Source organism: Scyliorhinus canicula, chromosome 6, assembly GCF_902713615.1.
Source record: "Scyliorhinus canicula chromosome 6, sScyCan1.1, whole genome shotgun sequence".
Taxonomy (NCBI): Eukaryota; Metazoa; Chordata; class Chondrichthyes; order Carcharhiniformes; family Scyliorhinidae; genus Scyliorhinus; species Scyliorhinus canicula.
This window is the reverse complement of record NC_052151.1, coordinates 171,649,185-171,670,745: the sequence shown is the minus strand read 5'-3', so window position 1 is coordinate 171,670,745 and position 21,561 is coordinate 171,649,185. Positions and strand designations below refer to the sequence as shown.

General features: G+C 42.7%; 1 protein-coding gene across 4 annotated transcripts in view; it reads left to right on the top strand.

Annotated features, from left to right (window-relative positions):
* The window catches only part of mak (male germ cell-associated kinase), a 74,850-nt gene that overhangs the window by 3,124 nt on the left and 50,165 nt on the right, over nucleotides 1-21,561 (top strand). For 2 of the 4 annotated variants that reach the window (XM_038800438.1, XM_038800436.1), the window contains exons 2-4: nucleotides 14,054-14,322; nucleotides 15,234-15,288; nucleotides 21,049-21,170. In XM_038800438.1, coding sequence (XP_038656366.1) covers nucleotides 14,222-14,322; nucleotides 15,234-15,288; nucleotides 21,049-21,170 — 278 coding nt within the window. In that variant the 5' untranslated portion in view covers nucleotides 14,054-14,221. Of the gene's footprint in view, nucleotides 1-453; nucleotides 541-14,053; nucleotides 14,323-15,233; nucleotides 15,289-21,048; nucleotides 21,171-21,561 lie in introns of those variants that run through there. The other 2 variants (XM_038800437.1, XM_038800439.1) reach the window with 2 other exon arrangements.

Genomic DNA, 21,561 nt, shown 5'->3' with positions numbered 1-21,561 from the left:
TGGGGATATATTTCCTTAATGTACTGAAGGTGCTTTCATATGGAGGTCTGCAAGTGGAAGTAGATGCAGGATCCTCTGTCAGCTCCACTTCATTGTGGAACGTGGCTATGATTCTGGGAACCAATTGGATTTTAGACCCCTACATTTTTGGGTGTTCAAATATTCTGTCAAATCAAGGAAGCTGATTCTCTAAAGTAAACACTGGAGGCCAATCTCTATTTATTGTATGGATCTCCGCAGTAGAATGCAGCTGGGCAAGATTGAATTACCTCCAAAAGTGCGCACCACAGTCTCCATGACAGAATAACCTACGGTTGTTCCAAGTGATGCAGGCAACCTGAAGGAATAAAATTCAACCTTTTGAGTGCTAGTGATTTTGGCTGGCAATAGTTAAAATTTATCTCATTAAAGGAGTACTTAGACTTAATGATTTGATTTAATTTCCATGTGGAGACATTCCCATAACTTCTTGGCTACCCAACACTGGATTTGGGTGTTACCGCAAAGATGCACCAAGGAATCACACTCAGAAGTTCTCAGGTGAGGGTTTACCAGATAGTTGTCCAGGAGCGCTAATTTTCCCAGGACAGTTGCGCTGTGCTGCGCCACCACCCAGCTGCTGGCCCATCTCTAATTCCTCTCACCTGTCTTAAAAACATGTCTCCTAGTTTTTATGGGGAGTGCCCACAAGAGGAAACACATCCATCTTGTCCAGACTGTTCAGGATCATGTATACCTCAATCAAGTCTCCATGCATTGTGCTAAATTCCAGTGGAAACAAGCCCAGCCGTCACTAGACAACCGGCTCATTCCAGGTATCAATCTGGTAAACTTCCTTGTACTGCCCCGACACAAAAATAAACATACCAAGACTGCACACAGTATTTGAGATGTAACCTTACCAATGCTCTGATTAACTGAAGCATAGCATCCTTACTTCTCAGATTCCAGCATCCACAGTATTTTGCTATCTTTACTTTTATGTTCAATTCCTCTGTTAAGTAAGGGTAGCATTAGGCTTAATTACTTGTACGCACATGCTAACTTTGTGTGACTTGCGCACTAGAACGGTGTTTTTCAAACTTTTTTTCCGGGGACCCATTTTTACCAAGCGGCCGACCTTCGCGACCCACGCCGGCTGACCTTCGCGACCCAACATTTTCTCTTACCTTGTTTGCTGCTGACAAAATGGCAGAATTATAATCGTGCCCAAAGCACGTAATGTCAATGTTTTGGGGGGTGGGGTGGGGGGGGGGGGGGGGGACCTGCTCTCTGCCTCCCTGCCTCCCTTCAGGCAGGAAGATTACATAGAATTTTTTTTAAATCCTCTGCGTCTCCGATTGTGCAAATTTGCGGTCAAGAGCCGCAGCAACTGGTTTTTTAATAGAAATTTGGGGCATGGGGGGGGGGGTCATTTGCTAAAATCTATTGGAAAAAAAATGCAGAAACTGAAAATGTTTTCATCCTCTAGAAATGGGAAGTTCACCACATTTCACCGAAACATTACACTTAAAAATCAGTTATTTAATGAAGCTTCCAAATACAATCTGCAGGCGGTTTGTTTTGGAATGTTTAAAAATCAAGATTTTACAAGTTGACATTTCTTGGTTGAAGTTACAGCTGCGATGAAACCATCGTTGGATCACTCATCATTCTTGAAGTAAGGGACTTCCACTTCATCAACATCAAAGTTCAGAAAGCAACCAATCGCATCATTCTCCCCAAACTTTTTGCAGTCGGCTTTTAACAATGCCGTCTGCGAACGGCCTTCAAAAGAGCTGTGAGCAAATTTTTAAAAATGCGACCGCACTGTGCATGCATGACCGCTCATCGGTGCGCATGCGCAAAACTCTGCACATGCAAACCGATGAGCGGGCATACATGCACAGTGCGGTCGCATTTTTTTATGTTCGTGCCCATTTTTGAAGGCCGCTTGCAGCTGGCATTATTAAACGCCAACTGCTGTGGATTTGTGCAATCGGGAGTATCACAGCGGACAGCTCCGACACCCTCGCGGGTCGCACCCCTGACTGTGACAATGCCTGCACTAGAACACCTTGACCCCGCTGCCCCTCAGAATTCTACAGTTGTTTTTCATTTATGTAATACTCTACTTTTTAATATTCTCACTGCCAAAGTGAACACCATCACATTTCAAACATTATACTCCATCTGCCAGGTTTTTGCCTATTCACTCTATTAATCCATTTGCAACCTCCTTATGTACTATCTCGCCTTCATTGCATCATCTGCAAATTTAGCTACCTTGTCTTTGCTCCCCTCATCTAAATCATAGATGCAAATTGCTAAATCACAGCACATCCCAGCGGGCCTCCACCCGTTACACCTGCCAAGCTGAAAAATCCACATTTATGCATACTCTGTTTTCTCCTATATTTCGATCCATGTTACCCACCACACCATGAGCTTTCCGTGATAACCTTTAATGTGACACCTTATCAAATGCCTTCTGGAAATCAGAGTACAGTACATCCACCAGTTCCCTTTCATCCACAGCACTTGTTACTCCTTCAAAGATCAACAACAAATTGGTTGAATATGATTACCCTTCCACAATCTTGCTGACCCTTCCTGATTGCCTTGAGTTTTTCTAACTGCCCAGCTATAACCTCTTCAATGATAGGTTTTTTAGCACCTTCCCATGAGAGACATCAAGCTAACTATCCTACTCTGTACTGTTTGCCCCCCACCCTTCTTGAATAGAGGGGTTATGTTTTCTACTTTCCAGTGCCACCATATGTGATTTTGTGTTTAGTTGCAATCTGTTTCCACCAGTGTTGTAGCATTTGTGCATAGATAACTATTAGCTTGTTATCTGTAACTTGGGGGAAATAGAGTACAATGCCCTGTGTTTCGCACCAGGATTACAGAGACATTCAAGTCACAAGAAAGTATGCAGAACAGCCACAAAGCTGATCATATGTGAAGATGAGCTAGAAAGGCATGGGCACTTTTTTAATCTTGAAAGGTGTAATTTAAAATGACTTCATATAAGTACAAAATGGTACAGATACTGCAAATGTAGAATCCAAGAGTCATGCATTCAAATTAGCAAAATACATAAAAGCTTGGTGTTAGAATTGTTTGTGCAGAAAAGTGATAAACATATGACGTAGAACTTGGGTGAGGTTAAAAACTCAGAAGTGATTCATTTTAGGAAGAATTGGATGCTTTGTTTGAAGGAGCGAGAGACTGCATGTTAGCATGGCTGGATAGCTTTCCACATCCAAACTGAATTTGAATGACGTCCAAATCGAAGGTGATGTGTCCGTATTGTGGCACGTGTACGTAGAAACATAGACAATAGGAGCAGGAGGAGGCCATTTGGCCCTTTGAGCCTGCTCCACCATTCATTATGAACATGGCTGATCATACAACTCAATAGCTCAATCCTGCCCCCCCCCCCCCCCCCCCCCCCAATATCCTTTGATCCTCTTCGCCTGAAGTGCTATATCTTACTGCTTCTTAGAAACATGCAACGTTTTGGCATCAGCTACTTCCTGTGGTAATGAATTCCACAGACCAACCATTCTCTGGGTGAAAAAATTTCTCCTCATCCCTGTCCTAAATGGTCTACCCCGTATCCTCAGTGTGACCCCTGGTTCTGGACACACCCACCATTGGTAATATCCTTCCTGCATCTACCCTGTCTAATAGATTTCTGAGATAGCTCTCCCCTTCTCCATTTCGCCCCTCCCCCCATTCTTCTGTACTCCAGGGCATATAATCCTAACCAATTCAAACTGCCCTCATAGTCAGTCCCCCAATCCCAGGAATCTGTCTGATAAACCTTCACAGCACTCCCTCAAGAATAAGAACATCCCTCCAAGGATAAGGAGACCAAAACTGCATACAATATTCCTGATGTGGCCTCACCCAGGCCCTGGTATAATTATAGCAAGACATCCCTAGGGGCTCCTGCACTCGAAACCTCTCGCAATGCAGGCCAGCGTACCATTTGCCTTCTTTACCATCTGCTATACCTGCACGCTTACCTTCAGTGACTGATGGACAAGTCACTGCACACTGGTGTACATTCCCCTCCCCTAATTTATCCCCATTCAGATAATAGTTTGTCTTCTCATTTTTGCTAAGTGGATAACCTCGCATTTCTCCAAATTATACTGCATCTGTCATTCATTTGCCCACTCAATGTGCCCAAATCACACTGAAGGATCTCTGCATCCTCCTCACAGCACCGACCCAACTTGATGTCATCTGCAAATGTGGAGATATTACATTTTGTTCCCTCCTCTAAATAATTATATTGGGAATAGCTGGGGTCCCAACACTGATCCCTGCAGTAAATTAAAAAATTAATTAAAATCGCTTATTGTCACGAGTAGGCTTCAATTAAGTTACTGTGAAAAGACCCTAGTCGCCACATTCCGGCGCCTGTCCGGGGAGGCTGGTACGGTAGCCCTTGTAACTGCCTGCCAATTTGAAGAAGACGTGTTAATTCCTACTCTGTTTCCTGTCTGCCAACCAGTTTTCTATCCATCTCAATGCAGTACCTCTAATCCCATGTGCTTTAATATTACACACTAATCTCTTATGCGGGACTTTGTCGAAAGCTTCTGAAAGTCCAAATATACCACATTTGCTGGCTCCCTCTCGTCACCTCTTTGGTGACATCTTTGAAGAATTTCCCCTTCCTAAATCCATGCTAACTCTGTCCGATCATGCCACTATTTTCTAAGTGCACTGCTATAAAATCTTTACATAATTTACATAATTTGTGCCAAATTCACTGCCAGCGACTGAGAATTCCCAACATCCATGCACTTAATTGTCACAGTGGGGAAGTGCCAGATATAACTGCAGAAGAGGTTTTGGAACACCAGAAATGTACAAAACATTTTGCCCATTAAGCTGTTTTTTTACATGTTGTGGCAGCAAGCATCAAAGATCCTTGTTGCTTTGTTTTTGCTGGTTTATATTGAACATTTATTATCTTTAATATGCAAGTAAGTGACATGCCAGCACTTTTAAACTTCTAAATAATGCATAAAATGTTTATGATTAGTACTCTGAACAGCTGTAGAAACTGTACATTTATTCTCCTTCCATAGAGTAAAATTACCTTTTAAGAATGTAATCTGAGCAGTTCTGTAGTTTGCACGTCATTTAACATGCAATGTCTTGTCCTAGCTGTATCTTTTCTCGAATTGTAATTTTACGACTATTTAGGTGAATGAAGGTTCCTCTAATGCAGGGTTTACCAAACTGTGGATTGCGACCTGTGGGTGGATCACGAGTGTGTGTCGGGAGGGCCATGGAGTAACCGTTAGTGCCGGTCCCGCAGTGGCCCCGATCGCTGCAGAAGCGCCCAATGTCCGTTACCGGCTTTTACATGAGAATGGCGGCCGCTGCTGCCTTTTAAATTAAAATGTATGAAACTGTGTGGAATCTTCTGGTGTGAAGCGGCAGCAGAAAACAGGCCCCGTATCAAGCTCGTACACTTGATGTCGAGCGCCCTCCATGTGCCTCCCCAAACAGGCGCCAGAATGTGGCGGCTAGAGGCTTTTCACAGTAACTTCATTTGAAGGCTACTTGTGACAATAAGCGATTTTCATTTCATGTACGTGCTTTTGCCGACAAATCATGGAGCAGAGTTGTTTCCATTTTCCAACTGCTGACAAGAGGACTGTGAAGATGGATCATTTCTTAAAAGTAAGAGATAGCCAGAGACTGAAATAGGCAGTGTACCGACTGGACTGGATCTCATAATGGAATCTGCTGGACAGAACTACTCGGCAGAGTCCAGTTTGTTCTGTCTCGAGCTCCAGGGCTTCTGATGAACAGTCCAAAAAGAAGAAACTTAATTCGAGATCAAAGCAGGATAAAGGTGATTTCTTGGGAGGTATGGTTTTGACAGTTGCGCCAATGCCAATTAGGATCTAAAGTCCATGTGTGTTATGTGCAGGTAAGTACTGGCAATGAAACAAGTTTCAGATTATGAAAAATTCCTTTTGTTGTTGAGACCCAAGAGTCAGTTATTAACTTACATCTGGACTCCGACTCCAAATTACAAGACTCTGCTGCTGCAGATGACCTATGATACCATATTAGAAACACCATGAGGCTGTCAGCATTCTCGAGTTGCAGCCCTTGGGAGTAAAACTACCCTTCTGATGGTGTTTCCTTTCACAACGGCCGACAGGTGCTAAGTTGGATTTTCTGTTTTCATAAAGATGAAGATAGCTCCTGATGCGCGCATTGCTTTCTCCTCCTTTGAATCTGATTCAAGTGAAATCCGATGGTTGGCACGGGGGGGGGGTTGAAAAATACTGCTGCAATGTCATTCCAAGATCATCTCTACATGTTTGTATAGCATAACTATTTCCTATAGAAATGAGATTTTTTTCACCATTTTGTGCATAATTAATTGTTTTGGCTAATGGGTGAACAGTGAGTGATGAGATAAGGTATGTTCTGGGTGAATTGGACTTTGCAGATGGTGGATCCCAGGAATCCAATAAGACTACTAGACTTGGATAAGGAATTAAACATTGGAATTAAAGTAGAGTGCAATTTAATGTTCTAGCCACACTAAAGTATATCTCACTGAAATAAATTGTTCTACAGGGGAGGCTTCAATGCAGCTTTGCAGTGCAATAATTTGTAATCTTAGCCTAATGTAGAACGTCAAGAAATTTACAAAAATAATGTTGGTAGATTAATGCCTCCTGTCACATGGACTAAGCTATCTGATTATACTTCAGAAGATTAGGTTTAGGTCATCTTGACCAAAGCTGAATGTAATCACTCATGGGTTATACTGTAAGCAGGATATTTTGTAGTGTTGACACGTAACAGAAGAACAGTGGAGCGACAGTGCAAGGCAATACTCAAACATCACAGAAATTAGAAATTTACTTGGGGATAGTAAATGCCTGGCAGTTGGTTAAAATTGAACTGATATGCATAACTGTTGGTAGAAGCTTAACGGTTTTTAAGTGCAATAAAGGCAGTACTATACAAGTGAAAGCATAGGTTTTAAGGCATGGCGGAACTTTCTGTTTTCTGTTGTCAAATGAAGAAATATGGTAGTACAATGCTATTCTTGGTTGTCATTTTGGACATAGACTGTACCCCTGTTGATTTTGTTAGTGCTCACGCGTGTGGTAAATCAGTCACCGGAGCAAAACGTGTACCTGTATATACGCAGTTTAATCAATTCCAATGGAGAATCATCAGATTATTTGGCATTTTTTTTTCTCCATGCTGCTATTGTACATTTTGGGCAACTCGTGTCTACTGCATGCCAGAGGTGATGGCAAGCTGTTCAACTTAACAAGACTCTCAGACTCCCAAGTCTGAGAGTTGCTGGCTGCTGATCACGCCACACTGGTAACCTAGACAATGAGTTGGGTTATGTAAGCTGAATGAATAATGGCTACGCCCCCCAAATACATGCTCTATGGCAAGCTTGGTGTTGGCATGTGACCAGTGGATCATCCTTGTCTGCGAAACGTCCTCCGGTTGACCGGGATCTGAGTCTGTGCATGTAAAGTCCTCGCTGCTGAACCGAGTGCCTGATGAGTAGTCAGCAAGGGTATGGGAAATGCAGGGGAAAAAATTAATGATTATATAGTGAAGAAGAACGCCTGCTGGAACTCGGGTATCAGTTGTCTCCCCGACCAATGCTATTCATCTTTGGAAGGGACTGGTATGCAAATTGACTTATACAATCACAGTGGACGATCTTTAATACAGACTGGGCACAGTCCATTTTCTCCTAAGAAGGATGGATGCCAAATATGCCTTTTAATGTAGAAAAATATATTTGAATGCTTCACAGATAATCAAGAGCCAAAGCTGGAAACTTTCAAGAGGGCTGACCATGAAAGTGAAGTAAACCTTTTGAGGCTAAGGAGGCAGAGGACCTTGGAGAAATTTAGTGTTTGGAACCTCGGCACTGAAGGCACCACCACCAATGATGTGATAAAGGAGGCAGAACACTAGTTTGAGTTAGAAGCATGAATAGCTTCAAACGGTATAGGTTTTGTGTCTCACTAAAAATGGGAGTGCAAGGATGAGATGTTCTGCAGCTCATGCAATGATGGCTCACAAAGGTAGTGATGATGGCAAAAAAATACTTGGCCAGTGGTTGGGTAATGAAAGAGCTTTGGCTAAACTTGTATAGAGTGTATAGATGATGGGAGGCTGGACACCATATCGTTGAACAAGTCAAGTTGAAGTGACAAAGGCATGCGTGAGGATTTCAGCAGTAGATGGACTGAGGTAGTGGTGGCAGTGAGCAATGTTGCAAAGGTGGAAGGATGGAGCCCTTTCAGTGGAGTCTGTTTGTGACTAGCAACTTCACTTGGCTGCTGGTTCAATCCGTGGTTGTTGAGAAAGATGGTGTTTGTGTTGAGGGTTAGGGTGTTGAGGGTTAGGGTGGAGTTTGTAGTGGGCACCGAAGACCATGTATCTTGTATTCCTGTTGTTTAGCATGGGTGGGGTGGGGGGAAATGTGGCTTGTTTGAAATGGGACATTCAGTAGTCTGTGTTCAGAGAAATGATGGCGAGGGAGAGCTGTGAAAATTGAAGCCAGATGTTGTCACTAGATGTGCATATAGGTGTGCAAAAAGTTGAGGGCAGATCTTTGGACAAGTCCAGAAGTGACTATTTAAAGGCATAGAAGAAACGCTTGCTCGGCATGCTTCAGCTATGCTCATATAGGACAGAATGGATCAAGCAAGGACAGTACCATTAAGTTGGATAAAGGTTAAAAAGTACTTGTAGGATGGTATGGTAGAGATGCAGAGAGGTTTTGAAAATCTTGAAACTGAGACTTTTGAGTCGCGTGTTTGAGATAGAAATCAGCAGTGATCTATTTGAATGGCAGACCGACTCAAGGTGCTGAATAATTGACTCCTGTTTGTATGCTTGTGTTATTTGTGGAGTACAATGATATGGGCCTTATTCATGGCTTGTTTCAACTTTCCTGCACTATACTTTTCCCTGAAAGCAGTGGTTTATTGCTAAATGCTTCAAAGCTGCTGTTTACACTAATTTAGAATAGCAGCACATGGAAACACAAAACAACGTGGAATCATGCTGTGCTTGGAATTGCAGAATTGGCTTACAAATCTTTTAGGAGTTTCATAGTTCAGAAAACAACTTCATTTGGAACTGACTTCAGAGCCAGTTGTCGGGAAGATGATGCTCAGTTGGCACTCCAGTCATTATACATTCATTTGCTGTTTGGTATGCAGACAATTTTCTTTAATGCATGCTTTGGTAGGAGAACTAGCTGAATACGTTATTTAAAATGTTTATAGTTTAATTGCTCGCTAAGTATTCACACTTCAGTATTTATTTTCATTGCACACTCACTTCTGAGGCAGATGATTGTTGATTCAAAGCCCAGTCCATAACCTTAACCTCAGTTTACACTGGCACCAGTACAATACTCAGGGTCTTCTACACTGAATGAGACATTAACCTTCTCCATTCTCGATGTGAAAGGTGTCACCTGACATCACTTAAATATAAAACGACAATGAGATGCATAAAGGTGGGGCAGTTTGGTTGTCATATTTTTCTACATCAATAACTACATTTCAGTATTCATTTAATTGATTTTAAAGAGATTGTGTAAGACACTATATTCCTGTCCATGCATGGGGTAATATGGAAAAGAGGAATATTGTTCCTAGTAAGTCTTGGGGGTGGCATTTACTTTTTCAGTCTCAATTGCCAGAATTTCCAAGTTGGTCCACAGGTTTGTTCGACAAGGGCAATGTCCTGATTGAACTTGGTTTTCCATGAAACTCTCTAAAATCCCTTTATGATCTTTTTTGTATCTTTGGAATAATGATGGACTTTTCTCATGCTATTCAATTTTTAAAAGTAATTTTGGTGGCTAGTTACTTCCTCTGCCTACATCTTTAGTATATGAGAAATGGGAAAGCAGCTTTTTAAAATTAAGTGAGCTTTGAAAACTCTTGAAACCGTAAGAAGGGAGTATAGGAGAAGAAATTGGTGGAAGAAAACTGGGAGAAGTGTATTTGGCCTGTGTCACAGATATTTGAATGATCAAGTCGGAGGAGCAGTGGATGGAGGATTAAGGGATGGAATTGAGAGAGGGAGGGACGGAGCTAACAGGGAAAGGAGGTGGGGAGGTAAAAGTGGCGGGAACATAGTGGTCTCAAGATGATGGGAGAAAACCTGGATGAATAAAGTGAGGTTGACAAGGCGAACTACAGAGGGCCACATTTTCCCAGCAAGCTTGACTCTGAATGGAAAAAATAGGAAGAAGTTGGCAAGAGAAGCAGAAGTACTTTGAATTATAGTGTAACATGCTTACATGGGCTGTTTCATTATAGATACAGACCAAACAAAGGGCCCTGTTCCAATGATCCCCACCTTCACAATCAACGTGAAGATTACACTTTTTCCATATGAAATGCTGTTGGAGAGCGTCCAATATATATTGAAGTAACTGTTCCTCTGCATTTTTGAGCATAGTAGCCTGTATTTTGTGTTAAGATTAATGGTGAGGCACTTTGTGTTTAAGGTGAAGCTAACAGTGCTGTAATGGAGTAATTCAGTCACCAATTTGACAGGTGTACATAGGCTAATGTAGAAATCCAGAAATTGCTGTACGATTTGCCATGTTCCTCTTCGAGCTGTGCTCCACTGTTAGCTCAAACTCTGCATTGAAATTCATGGGAGGGTCGGAAGTTGTTGCATTTATTCACTGGCTACCTCCTTATCATGTCAGAAAAAGGTCGATTCAGGCATGTGAGTAAATTTGCAGCAGAAAAGTATTGCTCAAAAAAGAGACAAGCTGGTGAAGCATTTTGTCTTGGGCAAATCAAGGCAGAACAAAGATGTCACATTTTTAAAAAATAAAAAAATTAGAGTACACAATTTTTTCCAATTAAGGGGCAATTTAGGATGGCCAATCTACCTACCCTGCAGACCTTTGGGTTGTGGGGGCAAAACCCATGCAAACACAGGAGAAAGTGCAAACTCCACACGGACAGTGACCCAGAGCCGGGATCGAACCTGGGACCAACGGCGCTGTGAGGCAGCAATGCTAGTCACTGTGCTGCCCAAAATGTCACATTTTAATGGGAACAGTACTACTTGAGAAGCAGGTACTGATTGATTGGCAAGTAGATTCTGCTAAAGGCATTGCCAAAACAATACACAAGTGAACAGTTAATTACCAACCTTTTTTTTTTGAATTCCAATCAGGCAGGTCAACTCTGGTGAAGAAATTGTCAAGGGGAATTCATCAGGGACTGGGTGCCCCCAACCAAGCTTCTGTTTAGTTGGAAAATGCGCAAATCATAAGATATACTTGATGCTTGCAAAGAACAGAGTCCTATATGTAGCTTCTAGCATGTGTAAGTGAGTCACACGTAGATGTTGGTTGTTAGTTTGTTAGTCAGTAAGTATTGTTCAGAAGAAACATCTAATGTTCGACACTTATGAGTTTTGAAAGCACAGGCTGGCTGAGTCCGGGCTTTGCCTGTTGCAAACAGCCAAATTCATATGCTGTTAAGGTCCACCAGTCATTGGGATGCATGGCCTATACCTTGGTCACCACACAGTCACTGAAAGTCATATACCACATTACTCATTGGTGTAATAGGCAAAATATTATTTTGGCTTGACAACAGCATCCTGTTGGTGGACAACACCACTCGTATTGCATAGTAAAGTATGAAATGGCTAGCTTTACCTGTAGCACAAATTTCTGTGACAGTCTACCATTCCAGGGTGATCTGAGAATTGAAGGTTATTAAAATTAAACTTTTTTATGCATTTACAACCATTAAAGCGATCAGACAGCAATTAAAAAGCTTATTTCAGCAAAATGTACTACCAAACAACTAAATGTGATTGTCTAAGTTCTGGCCAACTACCTCTCTGGTGTTGAAAATTAAATTTTACTAATGTGAGCTCAACAGTCTTCAAAACTAAATTGAAGACGTCAATCCTATTTTACTAATTTCTGTGCTTAAACTTTACAACAAATTGTATATTCTAATTTACGCTTCTTGGTTTAAAGTTGTACCTCAAAGATTCTGATTGTTTGAAGAGCCACACTATTGCTTACCCTAGTCTCCAACTACATGTGGCAGGCTCCATGCATGTAAACAGTCCGTGGGCACTGAGTATATAGGCAGCAGACCAAATTGGAGGGTGACAAAGATCACATCAGGCTAGAAGGCTTTGAAAACCAGGCTGAGAATTTAAAAAATGGAAACTGTGCCAGACTAATGTGATTGCTGATCAACACTAACACAAAGTTCATTAGCATATGGGCAGCAGCTATTTGAAAGACTGAAATGTTTGGCTTCCCAATTACTACCCTGCAATCAGGAGAGCAATACCTTTGCCCAGCAGCAAAACGATGATGTTTGGGAGGTGGAAGCTGGCAGTCTTGTTGGTGGAATGGATATGTAGTTGGAAGCTCAAGTCCATATTTGATATGACACCCAAGGTTCTGCCTCAGGCAGTTGCTGGGGGAGGAGTGGAGTTGGTGATCAGAGGACAGATCTTCCCAATATTTAACTGGAAAAAAATTCTGCCCGTACAATCACACAGTGAAACAAATCAGACAATTGTGAAGTATAGCCTGGTGCTGCCAGCTTGTCCGAAACTGACATGTTTATGGATGCGCAGAGAGCAACATTTGATGAAAAATAAGAGAGGTCGTGGATAGATCTTTTGTGGGAGATTCCCAATTGAATAGTAATAGAGTCACTGCAGGGAATTGTCCCACTACGACCAAATAGATAGTTTATTCAACTATTTCTGTGAAGGATGCCACTTGCATTTAATGCATAATATTTAATGCAACATTTTCCTCCCTGCTAAAATCCATTTTGAAGTCAAAAGGGGAGAGTTATCCTATTGAAGATGGAGTTTTCAACTTTGAAAATGACAAAAGAAATGGATGATTACAAAATTCAACACTGGCCTTGGGCATGAATAAAAATGTAATCATTAGGAGGAATGGAGGAAGAGGTGAATGTCAGTGTCTTGAATATGTATTTCGTAGTTGTTCACAAAAGACCGAGGCTATCTGTCTCCATTAGAGAACAAGAGAGAGAAAGAAAATTGGTAATATAGCTTGAGGGACACTACTCCACACCATGCAAGGTCAGGCTTCCATGAAAGACAAAATGTAGCATATTTTAATGGTAGGAAATGTCCCTAAGTGCTGCATGCATGGGTGAAAGAAAATGGGTTCCAGGCAGGAGGAGAGACTAAGTGGTGACTTAAAGTCCTAAGAGGCCAATTCTTGGAGAAAAAATGTTGCTTTCACAATGCATATTTTTGTTGAAGAACAAATGGGGCAGCACATTCGGGGGAGAGGAAATATGGTGAGATGCAAATTCCAGTAGTTCAAGGTCAATTTGCCTTCTCGCATAAACAACATCTTGCCCATAGCCTCCCTTATTGTAAAGAGCTTGCTGGACATGCACATTAATTGTTAACAATGGAGTTTATTTTTAATTAAAATAATGGCTACATAAATGTAAGTCTTTGCCATGTGCTTCAAAAATATGAAAACTTCATGTGTGATGAATTAGTTGAACTTGGAAGGGTTTGATCCCGGCCGCTGGTGGGGTTTGTGTGGAGTTTGTACATTCACCCTGTGTCTGCGTGGGTCTCACCCTCGCAACGCAAAAAGATGTGCAGGGTAGGTGAATTGGCCACGCTAAATTGCCCATTAATTGGAAAAAAAGAATTGGTACTCTAAATTTATATTTAAAAAAGAAATTGGTGGAAGGAATAATGTTGGCCAGTTATTTGCTCTCCAGTTCAGGAAATCTTGAAGCCTGCTTGAGTAGGCAGACAAGATCATGGTTTAATGTTGTGTTCAAAGGATAGTGCCCCTGGCAAGACTATATTATTTTCAGTACAGTTAATTTTACAGGAAAACTATTACACGCGCCCTTAATGAATAAATGTTCTCCTAAGTAGAAACTTTACAATGGTCATTGAAATGTTTTTGTTTAAATCTCTTCTCTCTCTAACGTTTTAAATCTATTTACAGGTAACCTCTCCAAAATATGCCTGTCGTAACTGGTATAGACCTAGATGCGAATGGCTACATATGTTGCTGCACCAACAGAAGGTTCTGTCTAAATAATTTCTTGCCACTGAGCGAGGAAACTTGGGTACATTTCAAACTCTGCTGCAAGTGCAGAATCTCTACATTGGCATGAATCGTTACACCACCATGAAACAACTTGGGGATGGAACATATGGCTCTGTTCTCATGGGAAGAAGTATAGATTCAGGAGAGCTAGTTGCCATTAAAAAGTAAGTAATTTAAAAAATTTGTGTAAGTACGCCTGCCATTAACTCACCTAGTTTTCAAAGGTATGTCCCTCTTTGAAGATTGGTTATGTTGCACTGCAAATTGTACTTCCATATATACTGGTTTCCTTTTTATTTGGCTCATGTTTGAAGACTACCTGCAGTGTTATAGCAAAACTATTATGCAGTGATGCTGTAATTGTGGTTCAATTACATTCTTAGAGATTGGTTAAGTGCCTTGTTCCAACTCCTTAACAAAACCATTATTCAGCCAGCCAATAAAAGGTACACAATTGTGTCACAGACTTGCACACAGCCCCTTGTTTGTATAACCAAATAATTTCAACAGGAACTTCCGATCAGTCGGCGCATATACCATCTTGCTACCCTCTAACATTGTTGTATTAGAAAGCAATTTCAAAGTAAAATGGCATGCTGAAGTCAGGTTCTGTTCTCTTTCTTCCAACTATTCTTCTCCCAAACACACGCCCACTCGTCACACTAAAACACTAACCTTTTTTGGTGAAGCACAGTGACTGAAAAAATGCACAGGTGAGAACATGCATTTACAGTTCCTTCAACCTCTTGCTGCCCTAGCTTTAATTGGTTTGAAAGAAAAAAAATTGGCAATTAGATGTTGCCAAATTGAACGACCCTTGAGAAAACCAAGGCCAATTTTTGGGAATTTATTTTCATCTGTCTTCCAAGAACTGTGGTGAAATATTTTTGGCTTTATATGTTACAAGTTCTCTTTTTCAAAAAAAAACTCAAAGGGCCATTATATACCAGGCTCTTTTTAATGGTGTTAATGTCGGCAGTGCTTCCTGTTATAATAAACAAATATGTTTCGTTTTTATAACAAAACAAAGTACAACATAGCTGCCCCATGTTCAATTTACTGTTTTATTTCATAGAATGAAGAGGAAGTTCTATTCTTGGGATGAATGCATGAATCTCCGCGAAGTCAAGGTATTCCACTTTTGTTACCAAGGCTTGTCTTACCTGCAATAATTTGTTTCTGTTGTTTTCAAACACTTTCTCCTTTTCAGTCACTTCAGTTGTTTATCAGGGAACCCACCAGTCTCACTTACCGTTGTAATAATACTACTGCTAATGTTAAAGGTCTGTTTAAGAGCACCAGGAGTTTGTTTAATCTCTTTTAACATCTTTTTGAGGCTTTTCTCTCCCTCTTGCCAACGTTATGGCATTTGCGAAAAGCAACAAATACTCTGGATGCTGGAAACATTTGGATTGGGTGTTCCATGTAATTGGATTGGAGAGCCTTGATCAACATTGTAGTATGTGATTTAGGCATCCTATGGTACAGCAAATTCTAGAATTTCATTCCTTGCACAGAAATGGCAAAGCAACTTGCATTTCTTCACTTAGAGGTGCTACGTTGATGGAAAAGTCAAGTGATGGACCTGGGTCAAATATTGAATTGTGAAAGAAATTGGCCCTTTTGTACACCAGCAAAGTGGTGACCAGGTGGAGGGGCTCGATCAGGGAATTTCAGCTGGGTGGCCATATTAACTGAAGTGCAACAGCCATTAGTAGGGCAAGCAGGAAACTGACAAATACCTTCGAGCAAAAGAAGCAGAGGGTATATTCAGCGAATGTGAACACCAATCAACAATGAATTGGATTGAGGGGGCCAAGACAAAAGGAGGCATTTAAATACAAGTAATAAGCTCTGGTAGCACTAAAGATACCATTTTGGATGAGTGCTGTGAGTCGGAAGTGAAATTGTAATCGCTTCATACCAAGTTTGTTTTTCAAAGTTTTTATTGGTCTAGAGCATTATCATGACACCCTGGGCTAGTGTGTGCTCAATTCCAGCCCATTTGACCCGGAGTTGCAACACGATTAAAATTTAGGTACGGGTGGACTTGCGGGCCCAACCTGGGAATACATCACTTTTGGGGCGGCACAGTAGCACAGTGGTTAGCACTGTTGCTTCACAGCTCCAGGGTCCCGAGTAGGCTTCAAATGAAGTTACTGTGAAAAGTCCCTAGTCGCCATATTCCGCCGCCTGTTCGGGGAGGCTGTTACGGGAATCGAACCGTTCTGCTGGCCTACCTTGGTCTGCTTTCAAAGCCAGGGATTTAGCCTTGTGCTAAACAGCCCCTAGTAACTGCTGTTGGGTAATTTGGACATTCTGAATTCTCCCTCCTGAACACGAACAGGCACCGGAATGTGCCGACTAGGGGATTTCCATGGTAACCATTAATGCAGTGTTAATGTAAGCCTACTTGTGACAATAACGATTATTTACATGCATTGTGTTTCGCCTCAGTCAGATGGTCATAACCCAGTTAGTGGGAAAGAGATTATGTAGCTAATGGGAGAAGCCAGACTTCAATCAGGTTTTCAGTCTGTCAATAACTAACTTTTTCTGTCTTGGAACGGAGTAGGGACAGTGGAGGATTAGCGCTACCCAATCTTTCCGGATACTACTGGGCGGCGAACGCATCGATGGTGCGCAAGTGGGTGATGGAGGGGGAGGGGGCAGCTTGGAAACGTATGGAGAGGGCGTCCTGCGGCAATACAAGCCTGGGGGCGCTAGTAACGGCACCATGGCCGCTCCCCCCCACAAGGTATACCACGAGTCCGGTAGTGGCGGCCACCCTTAAAATCTGGGGGCAGTGGAGGCGACACAGGGGGGAAGTGGGGGGGTCTGATGGCGGCGCCACTGAGAGGGAACCACAGATTTGTCCCGGGGAACACTGGCGGGGGATTCCAGAGCTGGCACAGGGCGGGCATCAGGCAACTGAGGGACATGTTCATAGAGGGGAGGTTTGCGAGCCTGGGAGAGCTGGAGGAGAAATTTGAGCTCCCCCCGGGGAACACGTTTAGATACCTGCAGGTGAAGGCATTTGCCAGACGACAGGTGGAAGGATTCCCCTTGCTTCCCGATGGAGGGGCGAGTGATAGGGTGCTGTCAGGGGCCTGGGTCGGAGAAGGGAAGGTCTCGGACATCTACAAAATAATGCAGGAGGTGGAGGAGGTACCGATAGAGGAGCTGAAAGACAAGTGGGAAGCGGAGCTGGGAGAGCAGATAGAAGATGGGACATGGGCGGATGCCCTAGAGAGGGTCAATTCGTCGTCGTCGTGCGCAAGGTTGGGCCTCATCCAATTTAAGGTGCTGCACAGAGCCCATATGACGGGGACTAGGATGAGTCGGTTCTTCGGGGGGGAGGACAGGTGTGTTAGGTGTTCGGGAAGCCCTGCGAACCATGTACATATGTTCTGGATGTGTCCGGCACTGGAAGAGTTCTGGGAGGGGGTGGCGGGGACGGTATCGAGAGTGGTGGGAACCAGGGTCAAACCAGGGTGGGGGCTAGCGATTTTTGGGGTTGGGGTGGAGCCAGGAGTACAGGAGGCAAGGGAGGCCGGAATATTGGCCTTTGCGTCCTTGGTAGCTCGGAGAAGGATCCTGATTCAGTGGAGGGACACAAGGCCACCAAGCGTTAACACCTGGTTAAACGACATGGCAAGCTTCATCCAATTGGAAAGAATCAAATTCGCCTTGAGAGGGTCGGTACAGGGGTTCTTCCGGCGGTGGCAGCCCTTCCTTGACTTTCTGGATCAGAGATAGGAACCGGAGGCCGAAACAGCAGCAACCCGGGGAGAAAAGGGGGGGGGAATAGCAACGAAGGGAGCACGTCAGCGGGGGGTCGCGGGCAAGGACTGCCCGAGGCCATCGGCAGAAAGGGAAAAAACGGTTTGGTTGCTAGACTGATAGCGCGGAGGGGGGGGGGAGGGGGAGGGGGGGGGGGGGAGGGAGGGTGGGGGGGGAGGGAGGGTGGGGGGGGAGGGAGGGTGGGGGGGGAGGGAGGGTGGGGGGGGAGGGAGGGTGGGGGGGGAGGGAGGGTGGGGGGGGAGGGAGGGTGGGGGGGTGCGCGCGGGGGAGGGCGGGGGGAGGTTTTTCCAGGGGGGACTTGTGGTGTTATAATTTAAAATGTAATAGGGGTAAATGTTTGTATCGAAAAATTTCAATAAAAATTATTTTTAAAAAAAACTAACTTTTTCTGAAAAAGACTGCTTTTGGATTGGGATGTGAACAGAATAGGTTGTCAGGTTAAACTGTAGTCTGACAGACAAGGATCTACAGATTCTTTCCTGAAGGTTCTCACTCTCTCGAGCTGTTTATCCAAAACGTCTCTACAAAGCAAGTATTCCTGGGTCTACTAACAGCATATAAAAGTGGGTTTTGACCTGAGGTGGGTTTGCCTGATTGGAGATGAAGTGTTTAATTTTATTGTTCGCTTTGTTTCACTGATAATTGTAAGCTGTTTTCTTGTGTGATGCTAAAGTGAGACGAATACTGTGTTGGTACTGAAATTTGTATTCCTTATTTGTGTGTGGAATCACTCTTGGTGCAAAGTATCCTTTCCTCAATCTGACAAATTAAATAAAATATTGGGGTTTCTGTTCATTATCCTTGCAACTGCCGGGGTCTGATCCGGGATCATAATACAGGGTAAATGCCGAGAGTATGTTTCCCTTCATGGGAGAGTCTAGGACCAGAGGGCATAGTCTCCGATTAAAGAGGTGCTAATTTACGATTGAGAGGAGGAATTTATTCTGAACGTTGAGTGTTTGGAACTGCTTGCCACAGGGAGCTGTGTTGGGGCAGAGCCATTGTGTATATTTTAAGGCTGAGATGGGCAGATTCTTGATCAGTGTGGGAATCAAGGGTTATGGGGGGAAAAGGTAAGAACGTGGACGTGAGGAATGTCGGATCAACCATGATGCTCTTGAATTGTGGAGCAGGCTCAAGGGGCCCAACGACCTACTGTTTCTATTTCCTGTGGTCTAAACCTTTCTTCCCAACTCTCAAGGCATCACGCAATAACCAATCACTGACTGGTGTCAGGCAGCACACTGTCCCTGGCCAACACACAGGTTGCCTGTTAGCCAATCAAACCCACTTCCTCCAGAGCTGGTTACTAAGATGCACTCTGCACTGATGGCCTGGTTCTCCTCTCCAAAATACAAAACCCAGGAATGCACTGTCTGGACAAGCAGGCTACCTCAGCTCTTATCCTCTTCTTTCTGATTATGGGTCCACTGATCAAAAATAAAAGAAAATGGGAACAAAGGAAATAAACAGGAAGGACTCTCATAGGATGTTCACCTTGCATTGGTTTTACATTTGAACTGGTATGAATATGTAACCATATACCATGGAAATTGAATTTTTGCCTTTTTACCAACCCTCCAGTTGCAGCACACATGATACCTTCTTAACACAGCCGTCATAGCTGCATTGTGCAACTGCAATTTACTGTTGAAACTTAATTGTGGGGAAAATAAAACTGCACAGTAGAACTGATTGTAACTAACTTAGTTTGTTCTCCCCTTACTTAAATATCCAAATAACGGTTCATGAGCCCAGTCTTTTAGCCAAATTTTGAATAGGCTTGTTGAGCGGAAAAATTTATTAAGCTTAAAACTATTGATATCTGGATTTTCTGACCATTTAAACTTTTTAAGATCTCAAATCAAGCTGTCTGACATCTGCAGAAGGTTAACAGTGGGCTACTTAACGATCAAAAGTTGCTGTTGGTATCATTAGTACATGCAGCGATTGGAATACTTTAGGAATGTTTGGTTCTAAGTATTGGACAGCTTAAGGGTTAAAAGCTTAGGGTTAAATGTGTTTGGCTGCAATGGAATGTGTTTTTCAGTTTGGACTAATAGACTGTGGTTGACTGAGAAAGTACCTGGGGGAGTTAATGTGCTTTGCAACCTGCAGAGATAATTTGTTTTTAGCTTGGGGAGATGAGGTTATTGCTGGGTGGAGCCAAGGAATGCAACGAGACATTTTGAGGAGCTTTAGAGCGGGGAGTTTTTGGAGAAACTTGAGACAGGAGATGAATTTTGATCTGCCTGATGCTGAGTCCACAATTCTCCCACAGTAAGATAGATTTAAAGCTGTATGTTTCTTTTATTGTTTAATGGGAAATCGAGTAGTAGTGTTTAAGGTGCAATTGTAAGCTGTTCTTTTCGGGTATGAAACTAAAAAAAATAATTTTGTATCCAAAATGAAGTGCTTTTTTGTTTTAAAAATACCAACACCTATTTCTTTCATGCCATAACTCCTGGAACAAATGATTCCATGCAGCCTTTCAAATAAACTAAAAGTTTGGGGTTTCGGTCCAATATTCCAGCCATGATGTGGTCTGGTCTGGGATCGTAATAGTAGCACAATATTAAATTTTGAGTCTGGGAAGCTTCCATGGTGGTGTTGGGCAGAAGAGCCCCAGGTAAGCGTGGCTTCTTGGCCTGTTTTTAACCCCCTCAAGGCCCACTGGGAGCAGGAGTATTCACAAAGGCCTCGCCTGGAAGTCTGTCAGCTCTGTTTGTTGCCATGAAAGATACTGCTTTTTCTCTTGATTGTGGTTCAGTTGTTGCTGATGTCCACCACCCCCCTCCCACAACCAGAAACCTTCCTACTTTCTGCTCCAAATTGATTTACGGAGCTATCCTCTTGGATCCCTGACTTACTGTCTTCTGCTCTGTCTGGCCAGTTGGTAGGGAGCAGTTTGCACACGATTATGTAAATAAGGCCTGATATTAAAATCATCAGAGCCCCCATGTCTTCAATCGTACTTGAATCCTAACTGCTTGCCTTCCTCTTCGCTTCCTAATTTGTTATGGTAGATGTCATTACACCCCAAGTAGAATTTAAACGCTCACTTTGCTTAAATCTTATCATTCTAGTCACTCAAGAAGTTAAACCATGCAAACGTAATCAAGCTGAAAGAAGTTGTGAGAGAAAATGATCATCTCTATTTTGTGTTTGAATATATGAAGGAAAATCTCTACCAGCTGATGAAAGACAGGTAATACAGGGTTTCATAATGTCTCCTTATTACCAAATTTGGTCATAATGCACATTAAATACAATTGTAAAAACTGTGACTGTCTGGGGGCGGGGTAAATGTTTAAAATGCTGAATATCTGAAATTTTGCACAACTTGAGTAGGAAATGTTAATAGTTCCTGTAAAAGTTCACTGAAGAAACAAACTAAAGTAACTAATAAAACGTATATAATTTATTTTGTGCAGCACTCCCTCAGTAAAAGCAGTCATCATAATTGCAGACCAAATGTAGCATTTGCATAATATGTGCAGTAGTAGTAACTGTTAGTTTAAGCTGAATTAAATACCACTGTGTAAATAGCACAGAGATAATCCAAAGCTCTGTGCCAAAAGCTTTGAGGACGTACAAAA